Raw genomic sequence first — 17,909 nt, 5'->3', positions numbered from 1 at the left:
GTACTCAGCTGAGTACTTGAGGAAGACCATCTGTAGATGTCTGGAATCTGGAGTTTTGTGTGCACTGTTGTCCTCTCTACTGCTGTGCCCTACAGCATATAGCTGCGTTGGGCTCTCTGGAAGCCATAGCTCTCTGGGCTGTCATAGGGCCCACCTCACCTGTTTGCCAGTTTTCAGGGGTCACGGCCTTTTGTTAACTGGAGTCCATGGTCTTGAAAACTGTTGCTTCGTATTTGTTTCAGTCAGGAGGGTGAATCTGGTCCTTGTTACTCTATCTTTGTTGGAAGCTGAAGTGTCAAGTTTAATTTTGAAATAATAGAACTGTGTATTTTAAAAAATGTTGTATGAATTAGTATGTAAATGTCAAGGGACTTTTCACCTATTTTGCACCTATTATGCTGACTGAAAATTGTTGATAGTAACATAGAAAAACATTTGGAAAAAGGACCAAAATCAGGACTGCTGTAACATAGAATGTTACATTATTTAAATGTATTATTCAAATGTGGAAGGACAAATACATAATCCTTCTACCATTTAAAACTTTTTTAAAAAGTTAGTGAACTTCGTTTTTTTAGAACAGTTTTAGTTTAAAGCAAAATTGAAAAAAGTACAGAGAGGGGCGCCTGGGTGGCTCAGTCGGTTGAGTGTCCGACTTCAGCTCAGGTCATGATCTTGCAGTTCGTGAGTTTGAGTCCCGCGTCAGGCTCTGTGCTGACAGCTCAAAGCCTGGAGTCTGCTTCAGATTCTGTGTCTCCTTCTCTCTTTGCCCCTACCCCACCTGTACTCTGTCTCTCTCTCAAAAATAAGCAAACATTAAAAAATATTAAAAAAAGAGAGAAAGAAAAAAGCACAGAGATTTCCCATATATCCTTTATCCCCAAACGTATACAAAGTTCCCCACTCTCAACATCCTCCACTACAGTGGTGTATTTGTTACAACTGATGAACATACACTGACATGTCATTATCATCCAAAGTCCATAGTTCACATTAGGGTTCACTCTTGTACATTCTGTGGGCTTTGACAAAAAATATAATGACATGTGTCTACTGTTGTAATATCATAAATAATAGTTTCATTCTGTGCACTGCTTGTTTATCTTTCCTTCCCCTACTAAGCCTGGCAACCACTAATGCTTTCATTGTCTCCATAGTTTCACCTTTTCTAGAATATCATACAGTATGTAAACTTTCAGTTTGGCTTCTTCCACTTAGTTAATAGGCCCTGAAGTTTTCCCCGTGTCTTTTCATGGCTTGATAGCTTATATCTTTATTTATGCTGATAATGGATAATACTCTATTATTTGGCTGTACCACAGTTTATTTATTCACCTACCTACTGAGGGACATCTTGGTTGCATCCAAGTTTTGGCAGTTAGAATTATGCACTGAAATAAAAATCCACGTGCAGATTTTTTGTAGGCCTTCCACCATTTTAAAGATGTAGTTAGGAAATAGGGAGATGTGGTAAGATTTCAGGTCGTTTTTAGTTTTTAAAAAGTAGAGTTTTAAGAGAAGTTCATAAGAAGGAAATTCTGGCATTAGATTTGTTAAACTGGACATAAAAAACTAGGAATTTGGAATTTCCTCTCTGAAAATGAGATGAGATTCTTTTGTTTTCAGGCATTCCTGATCCTTCTTTCTCAGCTCTAAAATTAGAGATTAATAACCTTTTTAAATTAGTAATCTTCATGTATTTAATGAATTCATAGAAGTTGCATTAGGAATTAATTCTGAATTCAAAAAATCTCTGGCCGTTACATACTTTTTAAAAGTATGAGCTCTGGACCCAAATGGACTATGTGCAGACCTTCTTTCTACCACTTACTATGACATTGAACAAGTAATCCAACCTCTGTAAGCCTTTGATTCCTCAACTAAAGCATGGAAATAGAAATAGTGCCCAGCTTTTAGGATTGGGGTGAAAATTCAGTAAGGATGCATGTAAAGTACATGCCTAGCTCATAGCAGATGATCTGTAAATGATAGCTGTTGTGTCAGTTATAAAGTGCAGTCTGTGAGTTCATAATATTTTTAGCTCTTTGTTGCATTGAATGCAATAATGCATTTTTTATGGCAGAGTTTGAAATATTCAGTGAATTAGAAAAAAATTAAGACTTTTTTATTCCCATGTGTAAAAAATGGCTTCTGTTGTGATTAATTATTGTGCTTATTGTCACAGAAAGTCTAGAAATGATGATGACATAAGAGGTTAACTGCATAGAGTGATAGTTGAAAAGCCTTTGTCATTTGGGCTGTCACTTCCTGTGCTGTGTTCTTAAACTGAGCTGTCTCCCGTGGAAATCACATGCACTCGTAGGGCTTCACTGAGCAAATACATTTCATCCCTCCACCTGCCTGCTTGATGCATGCATTTATTTGGTTGTGTCACGGGCACTTAAAGCTCAGTGTGCCCTGCACTGAATTCATGGTTTTTCTTTTCAAACTGTCATTTTTTCTAGTGGTGTTCACCATCTCAGTATACAGCAGTATACAGCATAGCCATACATCCCTTTGTTCAAGCCGGAAATTTGAAAGTCGTCCTGGATTCCTCCCCTGGCTAGTTATTTCCCAGGTGCTGTTGATTCTGTTGCATGTCTCTGAAATCCTTCCACCTTTCTCACTCCCTTCTGTTGTCAGCTCCAGCTCTTTGACTGGTTTCTTCACAAATCTCCCTTTGCTTTCTTCCAATTCTATGTATACAGTATAGCTGTAGCGATTCTGATTCACTCCTAACTGCAGAATCATTCTTTGGCTTTGCTTTGCTTTTATGATACCTTCTTAAAACCTTAGTATGGTCTTCGTGGCCCTGTGTGATTAGGCTCCTGCTGGTGTCTTTAGCTCTGTCTATATCCATCTTCATTTTCCATCTCTGTTTCCTTCATTCTGATCTCATTTCACTTCCTCAAAACCTCTCTTTTTTCTCTCTTGCCTCTTGCTGTCCACTCTGTTACTATCTCTTACTCATATTTCAGATTGCATCTTAAATTTTAGCTTTTCTGGAATGCCTTTCCTGATCCCCCCCCCCCCCCCCCCCCGCATTTCCTCTTGCATCAAGTTCTCCTGCCTACACTATGTCCCTTTACTGTCATCTAGAATTCTGTTTCTCAGTCCCAGGACTCATCCTCCTATAAATATTTGACCAATACCTCCTTTCCAAGATTACACACACTGTAAGATTAAGGACTATGTTTGTCTTGTTTGTCACTGTGTCCCCTGCTGCCTAGCACAATACCATACTCAGGTGTGTGGTGAGTAGTTGTTGAATGAATGAATTTAGGTGTTTAGAAAGTTTAAATTCTATCTGTAATTACCTGTAATGATTGTATTGTCACCTTTTTTGACTCCCCTATTCCTTACAGCTTTTACTTCAAAAATACATATTTTTTAAGTAATGAATTTATTTTAGGATAAAGAAGAAAGAAAATACCATTTACTTTTACTCTACCAGGTATGATGGTCGCTTGGATTAAATTGTTTCATTTGGTTCTTACTATTAATGTCGGGTACTTATTCTTATCCTTGTTTTACCACTGAGGAGACAGTCTCTGGGTAGATTCTTGTGTCAGGTCACATGGCTCACCACTGGCAGATAGGTCACACTGAGGTCTTTCCATTCTAGAACTTATCGTCTTTTGCTCCTGCAATTGTACTACCTTCTCCAACGTAATGTTTACACTAAGTAATTCGCATACACATTATAATGAATTTCTTATGCTTAGCCATGGTGTAAGACTTTACATTTACGGTTTGGGATACTTTTTATTAATAATTAGGAATATATCATTGATTTTAGGGCTTTAACAGTGCTTGGCTTACCTGGCACAGAGTACATGTTGTAATTGTTGATAATAGAAGTGAAATTTGTACTTGAGTAAGTTTTAAATCCAAGGAAGAAATTGCATCACAATGTCAAAGGAATTATTTTTAAGAGCTGTTATCCTGTAGCATTGGACTCTAAAAGTGATTGAATCTCTTCATCATTTTCAGGGACTATTTTTGCATATGGACAAACTGGAACAGGCAAAACTTTTACCATGGAAGGCGTTCGAGCTGTTCCTGAACTTAGAGGAATCATTCCAAATTCATTTGCTCACATATTTGGTCATATTGCAAAAGCAGAGGGAGATACAAGGTAAAAGAGAATTCTTTTATTTTCTACTATTGAGAAGTACAAACACAAGAAAGGCAGATAGGCACATATCTTCTCAATACATATTAAAACTGTTCTTGTAAGTATTTCTCTGTTTTTTTAAATGATGTTTTATTTACAGATTTTTGGTTCGAGTGTCTTACTTGGAAATATATAATGAAGAAGTTCGTGACCTTTTGGGCAAGGATCAGACACAGAGGTTAGAGGTAAGGATAACTGGAATTGAAGTGCTTTCCAAAGCAGTAGAATGTTAACTAAATTAAAGTTCCTTTTGTACAAAAGGTACTTTTAATAGTTTACTTATTTTTTTTACCTGTTTATATGGTCCCGATTCAAAATTTTAAATATTGTGAAAATTTATGCATTGAAAAGTTGTTGCTACTCCATTTTCTCCCCACCCTAAGATAACCACTGTCAGTATTCCTTCAGTGTTCCTTTATGTAAATACAAACAAATAGAATTTTACTTCTGGTCTGTAAGTAGCTCTATATGTATATTGATCTGCACTTTTTTTTTAATTAAAATTCTTCTTCAGGTAAGTGTAATGTGCAGCTGTTAAGAAGGAATATGAGAGATTACCCTTTACATAGAAGTTCTTTTTACACAGTTTTCCCCAGTAGTCATATTTTATACATACAGAGCTTTAGTACTGTATCACAACCATGATATTGACATTGCTACAGTCTATAGATTTTACTTAAGTGCCCAGTTTTTCTTGTACTCATTTGTACTTTGTACTATTTTGTCACATGTTTATGTGATCTGTCCACTACCACGTCAAGGTACTAAGCAGTTGTATCACAAAGATGCCTCATGTTGCCCTTTTATGACCACATCCACCTCTCTCCTGACTATGTTCCTCTGTCCCCTTCCCTAACCCATGACAGTCCCTAATCTTCTTTCCAATTCTAAAATTTTGTCGTTTCAAAAATGTTATATAAATAGAGCCTTACAATATATAACTTTTGTGATCGGCCTTTTTCACCTGGCATAACTCCTCTGAGGTTTATCCAAGTTGTTGCATGTATTGATAGTTTATTACTTTTTATGGTGAGTAGTAATGTATGGTGTATATATGTAAAGTTTAACCATTCACCTGGTAAGTAGTAATATATGGTGTATATATGTAAAATTTAACTATTCACCTGTTGAAGGACATCAAGGCAGTTTATAGTTTCTGGCTGTTATGAATAAAGCATCTATGAATATTTGTACACAGATTTTTTTTAAGGTTATTTATTTTGAGAACAGACAGTGTGTGTGTGAGCAGGGGAGGAGCAGAGAAAGGGAGAGAGAATCCTAAGCAGGCTCCACGCTGTCAGCCTGGAGCCTGATGTGGGGTTCAAATCCACATACTGTGAGATCATGACCTGAGCCTAAACCAAGAGTTGGATGCTTAACTGACTGAGCCACCCAGGTGCCCCTTCACACAGATTTTTATGTGAATGTAAGGTTCCATTTTCTGGTATGGATGCCAAGAGTACTTTACAATTTATTCGAAGTCAGAAATTTTTAATGTGTCAAAAAAGAAGAAAAAGAAGGGGCACTTGGGTGGCTCAGTTGATTTGAATGTCTGACTCTTGATTTCAGCTCAGGTCATGATCTCACAGTTTGTGAGATCAAGCCCTCTGTCCGGCTATGTGCTGAGAACATGGAGACTGTTTGAGATTCTCTGTCTGCCTCTCTCTCTGCTCCTCCCTCGCTCGCCCTCTCTGTCTGTCTCTCTCTGTCTCTCTCAAAATAAATAATCTAAAAAAAAAAAAAACACCTAAAAAAAAAAAGGTCACTAATGTGACTTAAAAAAAGGAAAAAGAAAAAAAAGAGGGGAGGGGGAAAAATGAAATTTTTTAAGTGTCAAAAATAATGGTATTAATTATAGATATAATAAAAAATAGTAGTTTTCAATGTTTCTTTTACCTAAAGGAAAAACTATAATTTCTGATTAAGAAATTCTAGTTTTTACACATTGGAATAATAGATTGTCATGAAAGACTGTTGTCATGATGAATTCCCAAAAAGCGAAATACGAAATTACATGCATAAATGTTAGAGAATCACAAAATTTGTGAGCAGGTACATAAGGTTGTTAACTGATAAGTTTAGCTGATTCCTATTCACTGTTTTTTATTGAAAATCCTATTTTTATCCCTCATTGCATTTTGTATTTTTCACTGAACCAATGGATTGTGACAATCTTTGCATATCAGTACAGAAAAGCCTCCTCATTCTTCTTTTTTTTCTTTTGTCCTTTTTAAAAGCTGCATACTGTTTTTGGGGGGCATCATGTATTCAGCCAGCCCTCTCTTGATGAACACTTGGGTTGTTGCTGATCTGTTATAAACAATTCTGTAGTAAATAGTGTTGTACATATATGAATTCATACATCTTCAGGCATATCTGAGGATAAATTCCTGAAGCTCGACTGCTAGGTCAGGTGGTAAATAATTGGTAAATATTGCCTAACATTTTAATATTTTAAGATATGAGACAGACATAAAAAAGATTAGCCTTTAAAATATTAATATTGGAATTTTGATTGGAATTTCATTGTTAGTAAAATGATTAAAGAGTAAGGTGTATATGGTAGTTGAATATGGAACAACAATAGGTACTGTCGTAGAATGGCGTAGAATACATGTAGAGTAACAGTGGCTACTATTAAGTTCTTACAGTGTGGTAGTAGGCATTCAATGCAATAAACTGTGGTAGTAGTACACACTTTATTTCATTTAATCTTCCTAGCAGTTCAGTTTTGTTGATGTGAAAACCGAAACCTAGAGAGGTTTCCTGAGTCAATCACAGTCACGTAGGTGAATGGTGGTGTAATCCAGAATTCCACATCTTCTTTATCCATTCATCTGCTGATGAATGCCCAACTGTAATATAAATGAGAATAAAAGTACTGAAAATATAAAATGGTAGTATTTCATTATATAAATGCTTAGATATGACCGTACTCAGTGACACAATGAAATAGGCATATGTAAACATCATGAACGCAACAGCTACAAATGCAGACTGTTATAAGTATGTTGTATCCGTGATCTGAACACCTTGACTGGGGGGGCCTGGGTGGCTCGTGTCCAACTCTTAATCTTAGCTCACATCTTGATTTCAGGGTTGTGAGTTCAGGCCCTTTGTCAGGCCCTGCGTTGGGCTCCCACTGGGTGAGAAGCCTTCTTTTAAAAAAAAAACAAAAAACCCAAAAAACAGGTCCTGATTGTGTAGTTCATGGGTTTGAGCCCCGCATTGGGCTCTGCGCTGACAGTGTGAAGGCTGCTTGGGATTCTCTTTTTCTGTCTCTCTCCCTTTCCCTCCCTCTCTCTCTCTCTCTCTCTCTCTCTCTCTCTCTCAAATAAATAAACTTAAAAAATTTTTTTTGACTCCCCCTCCAAAAAACAAAAACAAAGAAGCACCTTGCTTGGTGTTCCTGTCAATGGCATGGTCTTTTAAAATAGTAACTACCTCTTGGTATTCTGAACAAAATAAAGTAGTAGTTCTTTCCTCAGTTTTGTACATTGCTCTATTATTACCATGGAAAAGCACTTTGTCTTTATATATAAAATAGAGTTTGGGTCTAGACTCAGGTAATCATAAATTATTTTTTTCATTCATGTGAATATGTACTAGGACATCAAAATTGTATGGGACAATTCTTCAGTGATAGACCATCCCATTCGTTTCAGGATATTTAGTATCCATGGCTCCTGCCTGTGAATACCAATCATGTTCTCAAATGAACCAGAAGCTCAATCTACAAATTTCTAAAATATTCTAGGCTGGGGAGTAACTGCTCCTTTGAGATCGATTGTTTGAGTGTTATAAACTGTATTTGTTATAGAAGCTAAATTTCTTTGTTTTTATGACAAAAATTATTTGATATCATTACCCAATAAAAACTTTCATAAATTTAGAGTCATATTTCAGTTCTTCATCTTCATATCTAATCAGTTTATCTACTGCACTTACTAAATGAATTTTAAATTAATGTCACATTGTGATTGGAAATGACCTTAGATTTTGCAGACTAAAGCAAGTTAGAAGTGTGTTTCTGCTCTATAATGACATGACTGCAGAAAATGAGAGTAAATGCTTAAAAGTTTTGACATTGCCATGACATCAGCTGCATGATTTTTATATTTCTCAGAGATATCAGTTTGCTGGAATAGAAATATACACAGTGTTCTTTACCGTAGATTTCCTGAGAAGGAAAATTTATCATCTGTAAATGATATAGACCAGTAATTTTCAAACATTTAAAAGACTTAAAACAATTAAATACATTCATCGTACCAGACCTCATATGGAAGCGCAATGTGCAAAACACATGAAAGTGAAGCTCTCTTTAGAATTTGTCTGGGCTTGAGAACCCCTAAACTCCTACAGTGGCCCCCTCAGGGCCACCATGGACTCTCTAGGGCTCTCAGAGCAGCTTGACACCCCTGGTTTATAGAGACCACCATTACTCCTTTACTACTAAATAAAATAAGGGCATATTTATACCTCATGACAAGATAAAGAGTAATTTTTCCTAATGTATAAATATATCTGATAAATTTTTACAAAAAATACCCAAAAACTCCCAAACCGCCAAGTAGATCTCGAATCAACACCTAGAATTTGGAGTGTCTGCCCTTGTGATTTTTGTCTCTGGGGTTGTTTTTTAATTTTTTTTTAAACTTTATTTAATTAGGGAGAGAGCCTGAGGAGGAGGGGCAGAGAAGAGAGAGGATCCCAAGCAGGCTCAGTGCTGTCATTGCAGAGCCCGATGTGGGGCTCCATTTCACACACCGTGAGATCATGACCTTAGCTGATATCAACAGTTGGACGTTTAACCAACTGAGCCGCCCAGGTGCCCATGGGGTTGATTTTTTTTTTAAATTTTGTTTGTCATCTTTGTCTTTGGGATCTTACTGCCTGTGGAATGGTTCTCCCTACTGGCAGCCACAGACCTCAGCCTCCCATTTCACGTTACAGGCGTACTTCGTTTTATGATGCTTTGCTTTATTGCGCTTTCCAGATAATGTGGTTCTCCCTGTGTCGGGCAATCCATTGGCACCATTTTTCAAACAGCATTTGCCCATTTCATGTCTCTGTGTCACATTTTAGTAATTACTACAATATTCCAAAGTTTTTAATTAGTATCATATTTGTTATGATAATCTCTGATCAGTGATTTTTGATGTTACTATTAGAATTGTTTTGGTGTGTCACGAACTACGCCCACATAAAACAGCAAACTTAATAAATTCGTGTGCTCTGACTACTCTGCAGGCTGGCTGTTCCCCATCTCCCTTCCTCTCCTGGTGGCCTCTATTCTCTGACACACAGCAGTATTGAAATTAGGCTAATTAACTGTATAGCAGCCTTTTAAGTGTTGAGGTGAAAGGAAGAGTCACACATCTCTTTAAATCAAAAGCTAGAAATGATTAAGCTTAGTGAGGAAAATCTGTCGAAAGCCAAGATAGGTGGAAAGTCAGGCTTCCTGCACCAAACAGCAAAGTTTGTCTGTAAAAGAAAAGTTCCTGAAGGAAATTAAAAGTGCTAGACTGGTGAACACACAAATGATAAGAAAGCAAACAGCCTAATTGCTGATGTAGAGAAAGTTTTAGTGGTTTGGATACAAGATATTAGCCACAACATTCTCTTAAGCCAAAGCCTAATCCGGGGAAAAGCCCTAAGTTTCTTTAATTCTGTGAAGGCTGAGAGAGGTGAGGAGGCTGTAGAAGAAAAGTCTGAAGGTAGCAGAAGTTGGTTTGTGAGGTTTAAGGAAGGAAGCCGTTTCCATAACATGACAGTGCAAGCTGAAGTAGCAGCTGCTGATGTAGAAGCTGTAGCAAGTTATCCAGGAGATCTAGGTAAGATAATTCATTAAGGTGGCTATGGTAAACAACAGATTTTCAGTGTAGATGACAACTTTCTATTGGAAGAAGATGCCATCTAGGACTTTCATAGATAGGTGAAGTTGGTGCCTGGCATCAAAGCTTCAAAGGACACCCTGACTCTCCTGTTAAGGGCTAATGCAACTGATGACTCTTAAGTTGAAGCCAGTGCTCATTTAACACTCTGAAAACTCCTAGGGCCCTTAAGAATTATGCTAAATATACTCTATCTTTCCTCTATAAATGGAACAACAAGGCCTGGATAACAGCACATCTGTCAACAACATGGTTTACTGAATATATCTTTTTTAAATGTTGATTTATTTTGAGAGAGGGAGAGCATGAGTGGGAGTGGGGCAGATGGGGGCAGGGAGAGAGAGAAAAAGAGAGAGAGAGAGAGAGAGAGAGAGAGAGAGAGAATCCCAAGTAGGCTCCGTGCTGTCTGTGCAAAGCCTGACACAGGGCTTGATCTCACAAACTTTAAGATCATGACCTGAGCTGAAATGTAGAGTTGGACGCTCAAGTGACTGAGCTACCCAGTTGCCCCAGTTTACTGAATATTTTAAGTCCACTGTTGAGACATGCTGAGAAACAAAGATCTCTTTCAAAATATTACTGCTCGTTGACAATGCTCCTCATCACCTAAGGGTGCCGATGAAGTTGTACAATGAAATGAATGTTGTTTTCGTGTCTGCTAACACGACATCCATTCTGCAGCCTGTCCATCAACTCTTGTTATTGAAGAAATACATTTCCTAAGGCTGTAGCTGCCTAGAGAGTTATTTCTCTGATGGATCTGGGCAAAGTAAATTGAAAATCTTCCAGAAAGGATTCACCTTTCTAGGTGCCATTAAGAACATCCATGATTCATGGGAAGAGATCAAAATATCAGGATTGACAGGTGTTTGGAAGGGGTTGATCCCAACCCTCGTGGATGACTGTGAGGGTTTCCAGACTTCAGTGGAGGAAGTCAGTGCAGATGTGGTGGAAACACCAGGAGAACTAGGATTAGAAATGGAGCCTGAAGCTGTGACTGGCCTGCTGCAGTCTCATGATAAACCTTTAATGGATAAGGAGTTGCTTCCTTTTTTTAAAAATGTTTATTTGTTTTTGAAAGAGAGAGAGGGACAGAGTGCTAGTGGGGGAGGGGCAGAGAGAGAGGGAGACACAGAATCCAAAGCTGGCTCCAGGCTCTGAGCTGTCAGCACAGAACCTGATGCGGGGCTCGAACCCATGAACTGTGAGATCATGACCTGAGCGGAAGTCAGACACTTAACCCACTGAGCTACCCAGGTGCCCCGATAAGGAGTTGATTCTAATGGATTGAACAAAGAAAGTGGTTTCTTGAGATGGAATCTACTCCTGGTGAAGATGCTGTGAAGATTGTTAAAATGACAAAGGATTTAGAATATTTCATAAACTTGTAGATAAAGCAGTGGCAGGGTTTGAGAGGATTAACTCCAATTTTGAAAGAAGTTCTGTGGGTAGAATGCTATCAAACAAACAGCATCATTGTCTATGGAGAAATCATTCTTGAGAGGAAGAATCCATCACTACAGCAGACTTTGTTGTCTTATTTTAGGTAATTGCCACAACCACCCTAGCCTTCAGCTACTACCACTCTGATCAGTCAGGCAAGACCCTCTACCAGCAAAAAGATGATGACTGGCTGAAAGGTTAGATGATGGTTAGCATTTTAAGCAATAAGATATTAAAAAAATTTTTTTTGTTTATCCATTTTGAGAGAGAGAGAGAGAGAGAGAGAGAGAGAGAGAGGGAGAGAATATCCCAAGCAGGCTCTGTACTGCAGAGCCTGATGCAGGGCTGGAATCCAGGAACCTCAAGATCATGACCTCACCTGAGAGTTGGACTAACTAATGTTCAACCAACTGAGCCACCCAGGCGCCCCATACAATATTTCTTATTTAAGATTTGTATACACTGTTTTTTAGACATATGTTATTGCACACTTAATAGATTACAGTGTAGTATAAATATAATTTTATATATACTGAGAAACCAAAAAATTCATTTAACTTGGTTTATTTCAGTATTTCAGCTTCATTGTCATTTGCAGCCCAACCCGCAATAGCTCTGAGGTATGCCTATATTTTGTTGACTTGTGGAGGTCACTAATAGGGCCTTACAAAGTGAGTGTCAGCTTTCTAACACTGTATTTTAGGTAAACCTATCCTAAATATGTCCTTGAAATTTGATGAAAGTTCTCGTAAGGTTACTCGTAGAAAGGTAATGTTTTTACATAGATGTTGTAGATCTGATTATTTTACTCCGTTGTTTGAAATCCTCCAGTGGCTTCAAGTTGCTGTTAACATAAAGACCAATAATTGTGCTTCGTCTTATCTCTGCCTACCTCTGTAGCCAGGTATCCCGCCTGTTTGTCCCAGGCTTCCTACTCTTTCCAGCTGATCTGGCTTTTTATTTATTTATTTATTTTTAACTTTTTTGAGTGCTTAGTTTTTTTCCCATTTCGGGATCCCATAACATACTCTTTTCTTGCTACCCCAGCCTGAATTGGCTACCTCTTATTTTATCAAGTTTTAGCTTAAACATCATCTTGGGGAAACTATATGTCTTAGTCTTGCTATAATGCATTCTCATACTATCCTGTACTTTTTTGCTTCATGATATACCAATTGAAATTAAATAGTGTGTATTATTTTTCATTTGTATGTTCTTGCCATGGATTGTCACCTGCACAAATGTAGAGACTATGACTACCTTGTCCACCACTGTATCATCACTGTTTAGCAGAGTGTCCAATACATAATAGATGTTTGATAATTAACTGTGGAAGAATTACGGATATGTGTATAAACTCTTATGGTCATTTTCTTCTTTCTCTTTTTTTTTAGGTTAAAGAAAGACCTGATGTGGGAGTTTATATCAAAGATTTATCAGCTTATGTGGTAAATAATGCTGACGATATGGATAGAATTATGACTCTAGGCCACAAAAATCGTAAGTGGTAGTGCATAATTGTGATTGAACATTTATGTGTTGAGTAGGCTTTTATTTATAAAAATGATTTTTAAAAATCCTCACACTGGACTATGAAGGTACTAAATTCCTATTTTATGATTGAGGAAACTGAATCTGAGTTTAAGTAACTTGTCCAAGGTTGTATACTACTTACTAAGTGGCATAGTCTTTGAGTGTAGACTGTTAGTCATCATTAACCAAGCTCTTTACTGCTTCCCTTTTGTTGGGGAGAAAAGCAAACCAAAATTAAATGAAATTCTTTTTAAGAATTATTCGAAGTTTTGTGTAAAGAGTAAGAAACTTCAGCACTGTTTAAACGCAAGCTGCCTTGGGCCTAGTACTAGTGGTGCTGCCAGCAGCAATTAGAGATCAGAGGTAAACAATTAAGAACGTAGGAAGTAAACGTCTTTTTAAGAGTTTTTTTTTGACTAGACTGTAAATCTAGCAAGCTCAAAGAAATTAAAGAAAAATTTAAAAATCAATTGTATTCTTATAAACCAAGTAATAGACCACATGATAACAGGAAAATGAGCAAAAGATATATATGAATATGTTACTCACAGAAGAACTATACACAGCAACCAGCGTATGAAGGTATGTTCAACAGGACAATTAATCAGGAAACAGCAGTGGGAAACAGCAGTGTATTAGAACAGCAGTGGGAGATATTTCACCCATTGTTTTCGACAAAGGGATATCCAGGTTCATGAAGCTCCGACGAAACGGGCACTGGTGATGGGATTGTAATGCGCTACAGCCTTTCTGAAGTGTAGTGTAATGGTATCTGTTGACATTTTTTAGAGTGCATGCCTTTTACACTTGCTCTTAGCCAAAAGGCCGAGAAGCGATAGAGAGTGCATGCCTTTTGACCCAGTGTTTCTAATTCTAACACGTATCTATCTACCTACCTACCTATATTGATATATATGTAGAAAAATATTTTCTTAATATTTAAGTAATCTCTACACCCAGTGTGAGGCTCAAACTGACAAACCTGGGATCGAGTTGTATGCTCTTCCAAATGAGCCAGCCAGGCACCTCTAGAAAAATATTTTTAGACATAAACAAACAAAATGCCTTATTGCAACATTATTTGTAATAGTAAAAGTTTGATGTAGTCTAAATAGCTATCAGTCAAACATTGTCTATACAGATTATGGTACAGAAATACTATGGAACGTAATGAAGTTATAATAAAAAGAAAGAGTAAATCTACATGTAGAGACCTGAAAGATTTTCAAGGTATATCATTAAATGAAAAGAAAGCAAATCACAAAATAGTATGTACTGCATCATCTCATTTATGTATGTAAAAAAGCCAAATTATTAAACAACTCTGTATTTGGGCTGTGTGTGTGTGTGTGTGTGTGTGTGTGTGTATAGACTTGTGTGTATGTTAAATACAAAACAAAAGAACATTTAATAGTGGTTACCTTTAGGGAAGGGGAAGTAAGTTTGGGCAAAAGGGATATATGGAGCCTTTACTTTATGTTTTCAGATGTCTGTATTTTCAAATTTTTTTATACCAGGAATACGATCATGTATTGCTTATTCTATAAAAAATTTTTTTTGACTTAAGAGTCCATTCACAGTAGTGATCAAAACTTTCCATTAAGAACTGAGAATTGGGGCACCTGGGTGGCTCAGTTGATTAAACATCTGACTCTTCATTTTGGCTCCGGTCATGATCTTGAATTTTGTGAGTTCAGGCCCCACGTTGGGCTCTGTACTGATGATGCAGAGCCTACTTGGGATTCTCTGTCTCCCTCTCTTTCTGCCCCTCCCCTGCTCACACATTCTCCCTCTCTCTCTCTCTCAAAAATAAACTTTTAAAAAACAGAAACAGAAACAAGACAAAAAAAGAAAAAAAAGAATTTGGTATGTGAGATTGATTCAAGGAAAACTATAATTCTAATGAGAGAAATAAGAGAAATAAGAAGAAATAAAAAAAGAGAAATGAAGCCAAAGACATTTTAAGACGTAAGATAGAAGAGAGAAAAATACTCTTAATAGATTGAATCCAAGAATTAGACATTTAGTACAAATACCAAATAGAAAAGTTCTAACATAAAAACAGTAATTTTATCATATGGAAATAGAGGAAAGTAACCAGATGAAAAATTGATACAAATATAAAATTAGTTCCCATTTTGTGCAGGAGGTCATAGTATAGAACTAGTTAATTTTACACTTAAGAAAATAAGTCTTTAGGGGTACCTGGGTGGCTCTGTCAGTTAAGCGTTTGACTTTAGCTCAGGTCATGATCTCACGGTTCGTGGGTTTGAGCCCCACGTCTGGCTCTTTGCTGACAGCTTAAAGCCTGGAGCCTGCTTTGGATTCTGTTCTCCCTCTCTGTGTCCCTCCCCCACTCATGCTTTGTCTCTCTCTGTCTCTCAAAAATAAATGTTAAAAAACATTAAAAAAAAAGTCTTTCATTTCATGAATATGTGACATGCTTGGCAACTAAAATGCAAATTTAAGATAGTCAATTATATTTGCATTGCGGGCACTATTGTGAATTTGCTAATATTTCTTTAGACCAGTGTTTTTCAGCCGTTAAACAATAATCATTTTGGGGCGCCTGGGTGGCTCAGTTGCTTAAGCGTCCGACTTCGGCTCGGGTCATGATCTCACGGTTCATGGGTTTGAGCACCACGTTGGGCTCTGTGGAGACATGCTCAATGTCTGGTGCCTGCTTCCGATTCTGTGTCTTCCTCTTTCTCTGCCGTCCCTTGCTCACGCTCTGTCTCTCTCAAAAATAAAATAAAACATTAAAAAAAAATTTTTTTAATTATCATTTTCTTTGAAAATTTTTATTTTTGAAAAGATCATCCATACACATGTTCTAAAATTCAAAAGGCACAAAAATAAACATTGAAAAACAAGTCTTTCTTTTACCCTTGGGTGTCACTCACCTAGTTCCCGCCCCAGTGGCAACCTCCATTAATTTCCCACGTACCCTTCCTGATACAGTCCATGAATGCCCAAGTGCAGTTTTACAGAGAGTGCTTGTCCTTTTTTCAGGAGCCAAATAATAGTAGTATTTATTCACTTAAGGGTGTTGTTATAGAAATCATTTCACATCAACACATGGTAGACCTTTTAAAAATAGTTATATATATACTATATATACTATATACTATATAGTATTTCGCTGGATTTATCTACATAACGTATTTACCCAATATTTTATTCATGGACTTTTGTGTTGTTTTCACTCTCGCTGTTATTAGTAATATTGTAGTAAATATTCTTACATATGTGAGTTTATACACATGCAATCATATTTATAGCATAAGTTCTCCTTACCATCTTGAAAAACATAAATATTTAATTTTTTTCTTTTTTTTTTTTAAAGTTTGTTAATTTATTTTGAGAGAGACAAAGACAGCATGAGTTGGTGGGGGGGGCGGTGCACAGAGAGAAAGGGAGAGAAGGAGAGAATTCCAAGCAGGCTCCATACTGCCAGCTGAGAGCCCACATGGGGCTTGAAGTCACGAAATTGTGAGATCATGACCTGAGCTGAAACCAAGAGTTGCACGCTTAACTGACTGAACCAACCAGGCACCCTAATTTTTTTCTTTATCCAAAATAAAAATTTTGACACAAATTAAAGCTGTGGAATTTTGTTTTATTTCCATATGTGATATTTCAGTAGGTTGGAGTATTGAGTCAACTTGACTGCTGCAAGCAGTTTTCTCCTTAGGGATTATAACATTCAGTATAGCTTGTCTGTTGCATTGCTTTGTTTTCATAACTGGAAATAAAGAAAAATCACAGTCATAAATCCCATGCTGTACTTATGTTGGAAAAATAATAGGTACTAAAATATTTAATACCAGTTTTTTACATTACATGTTTTCTCCCACCCCAGATTGAAAATCACATAATTGTAAAACTCTTCCAACCCTTTGATCCACTAGTGCCAGTTTGAAAAATACATCCCATAGACATAGTCCTTAAGAGAAAGAGAGGTATCTGCTCAAAGATGCTTGTATTGTTGTTCCTTATGAGGACCTAAAATGGGAAACAATCCAAGTATCAGGGAATAGCAAAATCAGTTTTAGTAAGATTTGCAAGTTGTTTTTGCATGGAAATATAGGAGATAATGTTAGGTGGAAAAAAACAGAAGGTAAAATAATACTCTGTGGAAACATGTATGTGTAGTACTACTTACCAGATGTTATAAAGTGGTGTCGGATCAGATTTTTAAAGATTAAAAAAAAATTTTAATTGTGGTATTACTTTTTTTTAATGTTTTATTTATTTTGAGAGAGAGAGAGAGAACAGGGGATGGGCAGAGAGAGGGAGGGAGAGAGAGAGAGAGAGAGAGAGAGAGAGAGAGAGAATCCCAAACAGGCTCCATGAGATCATGACCCGCGCTGAATTCCAGAGCCAGACGTTTAACTGACTGAGCCACCCCGGGGCCCCTGGATATTTGATTATTTTTAAAGATGCTCCCTGGTGTTACACTTTCTAAGAACTTCCTTCCTTTCTTCAAGGTTCTGTTGGCGCAACTAATATGAATGAACACAGTTCCCGTTCCCATGCCATCTTTACAATTACTATAGAATGCAGTGAAAAAGGCGTTGATGGTAACATGCATGTCAGAATGGGGAAGCTCCATCTTGTAGACCTTGCTGTAAGTAACAGGATACTACTGAAGGAATAACCTTTGTTGTTTTTTACCTTTTATTAATGGATAAAAATTCAAGTGAAAATGTGTAATTTACATACAGTTTTTAAGTTGTTTACTTATGTACGTGTTTAACTTATTTATCATAGAATATTTCTAATGTATACAAAAGTAGTTAGAATAGTAGAATGATCTCCCATATACCCGTGACCCAACTTCAGCGATTACCAGTTCA

At 37.0% G+C, this 17,909-nt stretch overlaps 1 protein-coding gene across 7 annotated transcripts in view; it reads left to right on the top strand.

Moving 5' to 3' along the window:
* The window catches only part of KIF3A (kinesin family member 3A), a 66,534-nt gene that overhangs the window by 8,658 nt on the left and 39,967 nt on the right, over positions 1 to 17,909 (top strand). For all 7 annotated transcript variants that reach the window (XM_053220845.1, XM_053220851.1, XM_053220854.1 and 4 more), the window contains exons 3-6: positions 3,994 to 4,138; positions 4,278 to 4,362; positions 12,912 to 13,017; positions 17,541 to 17,680. In XM_053220845.1, coding sequence (XP_053076820.1) covers positions 3,994 to 4,138; positions 4,278 to 4,362; positions 12,912 to 13,017; positions 17,541 to 17,680 — 476 coding nt within the window. The remainder of the gene's footprint in view (positions 1 to 3,993; positions 4,139 to 4,277; positions 4,363 to 12,911; positions 13,018 to 17,540; positions 17,681 to 17,909) is intronic.

This window comes from Acinonyx jubatus, chromosome A1 (genome assembly GCF_027475565.1).
Source record: "Acinonyx jubatus isolate Ajub_Pintada_27869175 chromosome A1, VMU_Ajub_asm_v1.0, whole genome shotgun sequence".
NCBI lineage: Eukaryota > Metazoa > Chordata > Mammalia > Carnivora > Felidae > Acinonyx > Acinonyx jubatus.
Note: the sequence above shows the minus strand (reverse complement) of the source record. Positions and strands in the feature narration are given on the sequence as shown.